At 40.8% G+C, this 9866-nt stretch overlaps 1 protein-coding gene across 1 annotated transcript; it reads right to left on the reverse strand.

Annotated features, from left to right (window-relative positions):
• Positions 1–7828: 7828 nt before the first annotated feature.
• Positions 7829–8791, reverse strand: LOC115279878 (zinc finger protein 135-like). Its single transcript, XM_029924379.1, has one exon. The coding sequence runs from the start codon at positions 8789–8791 to the stop codon at positions 7829–7831; it is 963 nt and encodes a 320-aa protein (XP_029780239.1).
• Positions 8792–9866: the final 1075 nt, after the last annotated feature.

A 9866-nucleotide genomic window follows, 5' to 3' on the forward strand; every position in this document is an offset into this window, starting at 1 on the left:
TAGCAAATATGGTGAGTTCCAGATATCAAGAAACCCCCGATTTTTTTTTTCAAGATTTAATTGATTTCTTGGGTTTATCTCACTAGCAGATGCTGTTGCATGACAGAGACTCCTGATCTTTCACAGGCAGTTTTGGATGCTGTAAGCCCTTTAGATATCACTTTACAACATCACATGGCAGAGTCGATCTGGGAACTGAACTGGCCTCCTGGACACTCTCATAGGCAGGATCAGCAAGGCATGTGCTGTGTTTCCACCAAGTACTTGTATCTCAGGTGTCTAAACCCAACGTAGGCTGGGGCCACTGTGCATGGATGACCTTCCAGGGATGCTGACTCAGCTGGCAGGTAACTCCCTCATTACCACTTAGTCCGTGATTAGGGTAGTCACATGCTCTGGGCTCTCTGTTACCTAATAGTGGGGACACATGTCAGCAGGCAGGGACAGGGAGGACTTCTGCTTCAAACAGTCCATCCAGTTTTTAGGCCCAAAATCCCCATGGACTTTCAGAGCTCTGACTATACTTAGACCCATTTCTTGTGTCTGTGTGGACAGAGGATTTGGATCAGTTGTAGAAAGTGGCCCCATCAAGTTGGGTAGTAGATTACTCATATTTAACATGAATACAATTGAACTCTAATAATCTGTTTTATTTTGTAGCCATTATTTATGTTTAGTATCCCGAGAAAGAGTAATATTTCTAGAAAACAAGATATATCTTTTCCATTATGAACACAAGGAATAAGAAGGAAGCCCATGTCTGATAAAATGACTGAGACATCATAGGAAGTAGCCTCTTGTTCCTCATTGTTGCTGTGGCATGATCCAGATGCAGGTGTTGTGCTCAGCTTTTATGTCTCATGTCCCACACTAGTGATCCTGACACTGGGCATCAAACCCTGTTTCAGGATGAAGAAGGAGTAAGATGAAATCTGAGAGAACCTAGGGGTTTTGAAAGGAAGGGTTTCCTTAGCATTCAGGGCAGTCGTCCTCCCCACGCAAGTCTCCTCCACCTCACTGCTCAGAGATCTCTCATGTGACCCTCTAAGCAACCCTGTGAGAAGCCCAAGTGGACATCCAGGAATATCATTAAAAATGACCACATTCACCAACATTGTATCACAGTATCTGACACAGTGGCTATCCCACCTTACACCCTAATAAGGTGTTATGAAAAGAACCTCAAATTTAGAAGGTACTTAACCCAGATTGGAAAGAATTTCATTCTGTATGCAGATGGATTGCTTAATTTAAGGGAAGCATGTACAGATGCCCAAAACTGCACTTAGGTTATTTAGGATATGAAGGGAAAATTGTTAGGGAGTATTAATGTTCCTTTAGTTTTGAAGACAATTTTAGCTGGTATAAGAATCAAATTGACAGAGACAGAATACAGAAGAAAGAAAATCTCAAAATACATACACCCAAAAACCAAATTAGGAAATTGAGACCTATAGAAAGGACCAATACACATAGTTTCTATTCTTTGTAGTAAAAGAGATAATACATCTGTGAGGATTTCATCAGGGAACTCGTGATAGGCCTTCAATTAGTATACAATTCTTAAGTAAAACTTGGGTAGTGGTAGCAAACTAGTGAACAGTAACAAGGTTTATTCTTACAGACAGCTCAGCTCTAAATTCCCTAACTGTGGTGGTAAGAATCTCTGTCTACCTCTCTTTGCAGAATAGGGTTCTATTACATGGGACATGGATTTCCTGCTTTCTGGGGACAAAAGGGTGTCGGAGATTTCTTCTTCTGTTTTTAAAGTAGCTTTTCTTTCAAAATAATCAAGAAGGCAAAGGGGCACATTGGAGGGCAGTCTGCCACTGTCCCCTGCACAAAGTCAGGACGGGACCTGCCAAAACACCATAGGGTAGAGAATTCAGAAGCCTAGAACCCTCTCCCTGCACAGCACCACTCAGATGCACCGTCTTCTGAAAACTTTCCAGGTCTGGCCCCACTCTGGACTTCCCCTCAGTGAACAGATTAAAGGAGCTGAACATTTGGTTTGGCTGTTTATTTTCAGTCTCAATGGTAGGTGCTCACTTTGTGCCGAAACCACTAAGCAGGTACATGGGAGCTATGAACTGGTTGTTTTGGTGCCTACATTTCAGTCTTTCTCATTAACATCAGTGCTCCTTGTGCATACTCATTCAGCACCTAGTTTTCCACTTAAGAACATCCAATTGTTGCTGAAGGTTAACACAGTAAATATCCATAACATGGTGAAATTCTAACCCACAACTGATTTCACTCTTGGTGGGTGTTGAACCAAGAGACACCGCCAACCAAAACACCGAAAAAGAACCGGATTTCCATGCAACAAAAGAACACCAGGATTATTTTCCAACCTTTCTCCCCACAAAACAAAATTGTGTGAGTTTTACACTAAACACTCTGCATATTTGTCAAGGGATGTGGCAAAGGACGTTTCATTTTCAAACACATCAAAGATCATCCTAAGTTGAGAGTCCAGGTCCTAGTGGATTGACGTCACAGGACCAGGAAGAATAGGCATTGTCTATTCTCTGACGCCCTTACTCCATTATTTCGGTGCTCATAGTGGGTGTTCAATTCCTGCAAAATCCACAGGAGAATGTGGGTCAAGTCAGTCTTTGCTCTGGGAACAGCAGTAGGAGTTATATCCCGGATTTATTGCAGTTTATATGCTTATCTGCAGGCCTGGTGGTGGCTGTGTTTTTACATTCTTTGGCTGCCTTAGCACCATGAACTACTGAGGCACCCGGGTGGCTCAGTCCTTTGAACAGTCCACTTCAGCTCAGATCATGATTCTGTGGTTTGTGAGTTTGTGCCCGCAGTGGGCTCTCTGTTGTCCACGCTGAGCCTGCTTGGAATCCTCTGCCCCTCCCCTCTCCATCCAAGCTTATGCTCTCACTGTCAAACATAAATCCAAAACATTACAAAAATTATTAACTACTGATACCTTTTATTCTGCAGTGTTAATATATCCCAGGAAGTTCTCTAAACTGGTGGTTGGTTAAGTGGTGCTGGCACGGATCATAAGCCCGCATCGGTCATAAAATGACTAAGGTGACTTCTCTTATGTTAAGAAATCTATGTTTTGTTTCCTCTATTCTGTGGGCCCCTAAACTTGTCTGCCTACAAAATCATTACCTTTAAAACTGGTCCTAAAGTGATAAAGATCCATTAATTGCCTGACAAAGATTTCAAGATGTGATCATAAATGAGACACTTGGTTGGTTCAGTCAGTGAAAGATGCAACTGTTGCTCTCAGGGCTCTGAGTTTGGGTGAAGAGTCCATAAAGAGGTCAAATTCATGAACCAGAAGGTTATGACCTGAACCAAAGTTGGCACTTAGCCGAATGAAACACCCAGGTGCCCCGATTTTGACTTTATTTGCACTCCATGTGATTTCACACAGTAGTATTTTTTCTGTGTGATTCTTATTTAATTCCAATCACCTCCAGTTTGTATGAGCCCCACTCAAGCTCTTCTATGGTGGACCCCTTGGCAGAAAGATTATGTAGAGTTAATAAGCAATCAAAATTAAGCAAATTCAGAAAAAAAATGTTTACTTTTCACATCCCTGTCGAAAAAAATAAAATACATAGGAAACCTGCCCCGGGATGAGAGCAGTCACCATAGGTGACTACATTATGATATAACCCTAAGTATGGTCAACATAGGGAATCCAGTGAGGACCATGTGAACAAAGTTTTCTGCGTCCTTCTGTTTTAGAGTGGTGCAGAAAATATTTGCTTATCAAATATTTACTTTTTATCTTCTTCTGAGTTACATTTTTTCCCTTGGAGGCCTCAGACTTCAGATTCTTTCGTCTTCCTTATTCCTTCCTTTTTTCTACTCCTCCACGTCCTTCTCTTCCTCCTTCTCTCCTCTTCAAACACATATACACCTTACTTTCCCTTTGCAAGTGTCCTGTGTTTGTGGAGTGTCCATTCACATACTATTAAATTTGAATTTCTCCTGGTTGTCGCATGCCAATTTGCTTCTTAGTCAACAATGAGAATTTCCTCTGAGGTTCCAGTTCATGCGTTTGTATATTTTTCCAAGTCTTATTTAGCTCCTCTTTTATACATTAATGTTATGTATGAAAAAGAAACAGAAAGGCAGGGCACAGCATCCATATTCAGGGGATAATATGGGACACCTATTTTCAAGTCCTAAAGTATGAGAAGGTTGTGGGAAGCAGCAGCAAGGAGCCAGTAAGGTGAGTGTGATCGAGCAAAGCTCTCGTGCCCTTACAATCCTTGTGGCTGATCCAGTTCCTCAGAGGTTAATTCACTTGAGTTAAGATGTTATTGCACCAATGTCCTTCAAGCCTTTTGAGTTAAGATATTATTGTACAAATGTCCTTCAGCTTTGGCACTCTTATAATAACAATAAGAAGAGGGGGTGAAGTTCCCAGGAAAATGTTGTAATAACTGTGGGAACAGAAAAAGTTTTGTCTAGAAAAAACCCTTCTCTTAGTTGTGGCTGTTTCTATAATACTGCTTGCATGTGAGAAATAAAGTGGCAATATGGGCACCGCTCGTGTTGTACCTCCCGTTCCCATCCTTTGATTCTCTCTTCTTTTCCTCATTCCCTTACCCTCGGGTCCTTGCTTCTGTGCGCCCACGCACTACAGAAGGTTAACTCACATGCACATTCCTGAGGTCCCCAGCACGGCACCATGTGAGTAAAAGCTGTGTGTGTGCCTAGAAGAAGCTCCATAAACACTGCCTGAATGCTGTACCTATGTTACTTTCCAAATACTGACTTTCTCGGTCTGTAACTGTTCCAAATACTGTCATGGGCACATACCTCCAACGCACTGATCTATGGTCTCTAGCTTGTTGTCTGACTATAGCTTTTTTGAGATTTCCACAGACCACTAATGATGGGGAAACAAGTGGCACGATGTTCCTAGGAGATCAAGCTTGGCCGTGGTAGAAAAGTGGCCTTTTCTGATGCCAGCAAGTCTTGAGATCACATCAAGAATGATTCAGCACTGGACCACTGCTTCCCCTGCAGGTCAAGGCTCAGTAGTTCTTTGACTCCCCGTTAAAAACTCCCTGCTGCCTATGTGGCTTTGTAGATTGTCTATAACCCCTAAATCACAGAATGAAAACAATTCAAATAATACAGCTTTCTAATCGATCTCATTGGGTCCCTGCCTCAGAACGTATTCCCCTGTATCTAGGTCCTTAGAGCATCATCTGCCATATCTACCGTAAAATGTGACAGATGAAAGCTATGCCCACAATGATTACATCATCCAATATGACTTCCCCCATAACTGCCACTGATCAAGGCCTGGGCATCACAGGCATGCATGTCACCTCACAGCATCTGGTCCTCAGTAACACACAGGAATTCAGTTAAATCATGAAGATGTAACGGCACTTCCCTAATCCTCAGAAACCCACCACGTTTGCCAATTTCTTATCCCTCTGACATTTATTTTTCAGACAATGTGAACAACAGTTGCCTGTGACTTTGAAGTTCCAAGAGTCACGTCGAGTTCCCATCCTACACTGGAAAGAGATCTTTGCATTTTCTTACTTTCCACCCCTCTCTTTATGATTTAATCATGAAATAGGTTAACATTGTTGTAGGGATAACAGGTCACTCTGTACTCATGCATGTTAACACATTACACACAATTGTTTTATTAATTAAATGTATTAACTTCACGCACAGTCTAAGTTATGCATTTCAAATCCACTCTATTACAATTGTACAAAATCTAGAATGCAGGCCTTCAGAAAGTATTTGTTCATAAAATAATGTGGGAATAGACTTCTATAATTTCCAGGCCTGAGGTCATTCTTTAAAAATGTGTATTTATAGGGGCATCTGGGTGGCTCAGTCAGTTTGCATCTGACCCCAGCTTAGGTCACTGTCTCATGGCTTGTGAAGTGGAGCCTTGAATCAGGCTCTGTGCTGACAGCTCAGAGCCTGGCCCCTGCTTCGGATTCTGTGTCTCTCTCTGCCCCTCCCCCACTCGCACACTATCTTTCTGTCTCTCAATATAAGTAAGTTTTTAGGCAATATTCAAGATGTGTCCTTATCATTGTATGCTATTTTGGGGAGAATTAGTTATGGTCTTTCTAATCTCTCTGAGGATTTCATCATTCCAATCACATCAACTGACATTCTCTGACTATTGCTGTAGTGAAATTACACCAGTGCCACCTCCTTTTGGCTTAAAAAGTAGTGGGAAATTATTTTATTTGTAATATTCAACAAGGCTTTTTGTCTTATTACAGGGAGAAGGATGATGTTTTCAACACTTCTTTCATGAGAACTTGCATCAATGTCTTCACCAACAGCAGCATCTCTATGTACGTTTTCTTTGTCTATTGTGTACTATGTTGCCCTTCATCTTCCATGGAGAATGAGGCATGAGTCACACGTAGTGAAGAAGGGCATGTCATACCTCTGCTGCATCAATAACCAGCCACATAATTTTCCAAAACCACTCAGAGGTAATGCATTTTGGAAGTATTTTGAGAGTAGAAATAAAGTAATATTTTCTAGTCACAAATGTCACATAGGTTTGATGTACCAAAAAAGAGCACACAGACTGTAATTAATTATACCTATGCAAAAATTGGTCCTTTTAGGGGCACCGGGTGGTTCATTCGGTTAAGCATGAAACTGTGGCCCAGATCGTGATCTTGTAGTTTGAGAGTTCAAGCCCCCTCCTGGGCTCAGGGCTGACAGTTCAGAGCCTGGAACCTGTTTCAGATTGTGTGTCTTTCTCCATCCCCCAACTCCCCCCCTCTCCTGCTGTCTCTCTATCTCGAAAATTAACATTACAAAAACTAATCCATTTAATCTTTTGAAGCATACTATATACATCATATTTAATTTTGTATTATTCCTTAACGTCAGTATTTTGATGTATCTCTGAATAGAGACTGTTATACTACATTCCAAAGTGAATTCTGTGACATTTATTTACATACGATGTTCAATTATATATTTTTCTAAATATTTATGTCTTCCAACTTATCTTCTTTTATGCACTGTCTGGTGTTTGCCAATGTGTACGTTTAATATGAAGGCCTTGTCTCATTTATTATGTCTGTAGGACTTAAATCTCATGTGCATTTTCAGATATTGATTAAAGATCAAATTCCACTTCTAAGCACTGTGATTTGCTCTACATGTGACTTTCTATGTTATAATATAGCTATGATGTGGAGCAAGTTGTGAGTTCCAGCTATAGACTGGACACATTCCTTACCTTTGTAATGTTTCTCCTCAGTATGAAATCTGTGATCCTGAGTAGGGTTGAGGAGTCATAAAGGTTTTACTACATTTTTTACATTTTAAGTTTTTTCACCGGTATGAATTCTGTGATGTAGAATGAAGCTTCACCTCTGAATATCAGGCTTTCCAAATTCTGAATTCTGTGTATTTGCAAAATCTTCCCTAGTATTCGATCTCCGATCAGGAGCCAGGGTGTAGCATTGCTTAAAAGCCATGCCACATTGTTGAGTATTCAGTATTTTGTCTCCAGTATAAGTTTTCCAATGTGAAATTAAGGGGTGAGCAGTCCACAAAACTTTCCTCTCGTTCCTTACATTTGGAAGATTTGCTTCAGTATGAAATCTGTGATAATGAGTAAAGGTTGAAGTTTGATTAAAGACCTTACTTAATTCTTTACATTGATATGGTTTTTATCTACTATAAATTCTGTGATGTTGAGTAAGGTGTGTCAGAGAAAGGCCTTGCCACATTCTTTTGATTGGTGAGGCTTCTCTCTAGTATGGATTTGGTGATGTTGATTAAGGCATGAGAGAGGCTGAAAGGGCTTGCCACACTGTTTACATTGTTAAGCTTTCTCTGCAGTATGGATTCTCTGATGTCTAGAAAGGTTCGAGCACATGGAAAAGGACTTGCCACATTCTTGACATTGGTAAGGTTTCTCTCCAGTATGGATTCGGTGATGCTTGATATGGCCTGCTCGGTGAGTAAAGAACTTGCCACATTCTTCACATTGGTAAGGTTTCTCTCCAGTATGGATTCGTTGGTGTCCAGTAAGGCTTGAGCGCCGGGTAAAGGACTTGCCACATTCTTGACATTGGTAAGGTTTCTCTCCAGTGTGGATCCTGTGATCTTTGGTAAGGCCTGAGTGCTGGCAAAAGGGCTTGCAGCATTTCTTACATTGGTAAGGTTTATCTGCTGTGTGGATTCTATGATGTTCGGTAAGTTGTGAAGGGTGAGTAAAGAACTTGCCACATTCTTCACATTGGTAAGGTTTCTCTCCCCTATGGATTCGGTGATGTTTGGTAAGGATTGAGTGCCGGGAATAGGCCTTGCCACATTCTTGACATTCGTAAGGTTTCTCTCCAGTATGGGTATGGTGATGTTGATTAAGATGTGTGCGCGTCTTAAAGGCCTTCGCACATTCTTTACATTGGTAAGGTTTCTCTCCAGTATGGATTTTATGATGTTGAGTAAAGGATGAGAGATGGCTAAAGGCCTTGCCACATTCATTACATTGGTAAGGTTTCCCTCCAGTATGGATTCGGTGATGTTTGGTCAGAGGGGAGTGTTGGATAATGACCATCCCACATTTTTTATGTGTGTAAAGTTTCTCTCCAGTACGAATTAGTCTATGTCCATTTACTGATGAGCCATAATTAAATGTTTGACCACATTCTGCACATTTGTAAGCATTCTCTCCAGTGTGCACTCGCTGAGGTTGAATTGGTGCTGAGTGCCCATTGAAGGCTTTGCCACACTCCTTATGGATTGTCTTGTTTGCATGTAGCTTTGATGACTGAGGAAGCATGTTCCCAGGTTGACTGCATGTGTATGGGGTTTTCCCCACATGAATCTTCTTTTGATCATTGAAATTGTAGGAATGGAGAAGTGTTTTCCCACAAGCATTATATTTAGAAGGATTCTCTTACAGATGTATATTCTTATGTGTAATAAGGTTGGTGCTTTGATCAAAGACCTCCCCATATATGTTACATTCATAATTGTTCTCTGGAAAAAGAGTCCCCAGACATCTTTGATGCCCTTCACTCTCGCCATCCTTGTTCCAGTCCATCATGAAGTGTCCATTCTCAAGGACACTATGTTTATATCTATCCACTGACACTCTTTGGAAAGAAGTCTATGAATATCTTTGGAAGGAGCCTCTCAGTATCATTTGAAGATACAGCTGAAAGGTAAAAAATAAAAGTAAAGGTAAAAGGTAAAAGTAAAAATAAAGTACCTTCTTCTATCTGATGAATAGAATTAAAATTTCTTATACATAAAACTGATTTTAGAAAACTTCAAATTCAGGAAAAAGTTATCACTAGTTTTTCTTTTTCAATCTTTAAAACAATTATTTAAGTCTTTGTTGTATTTTGAGAGAGAGAGAGAGAGACAGAGAGTGAGCTGGGAAGGGGCAGAGAGAGAGGGAGACACAGAATCAGAAGCAGGCTCTAGGCTCTGAGCTGTAGCAGACAGCCCAATGCAGGACTGGAACCCATGGAGTATGAGATGATGACCTGAGCTGAAATCAGATGCTTAACCAACTGAGCCACCTGTTGTTTTTTTTAAGTACTTATCTTTTTTAACATTTAATTATTTTTTGAGAGATGGAGGGAGAGTGTTAGAGGCGGAGGGGCAGAGCCTGATGGGGGACTTGAACTCACCAAGTATGAGATAATGACCTGAGCTGAATTCTGACACTTAACGGACTGAGCCACCCAGTCACCCCAATTCATTAGATTTTCTGAGTCATATAGATTTCATGTTAATTTAATCCCCCCAAATTTTTAATAATGTTATTGTTGGCAGATTTTACAACTTTGATTTTGTTTGTATGTTTACAAATAAAAGGTTTTGGGGTGCGTGGGTAGATCAGAGAG

This window comes from Suricata suricatta, chromosome 16 (assembly GCF_006229205.1).
Source record: "Suricata suricatta isolate VVHF042 chromosome 16, meerkat_22Aug2017_6uvM2_HiC, whole genome shotgun sequence".
Classification (NCBI taxonomy): domain Eukaryota; kingdom Metazoa; phylum Chordata; class Mammalia; order Carnivora; family Herpestidae; genus Suricata; species Suricata suricatta.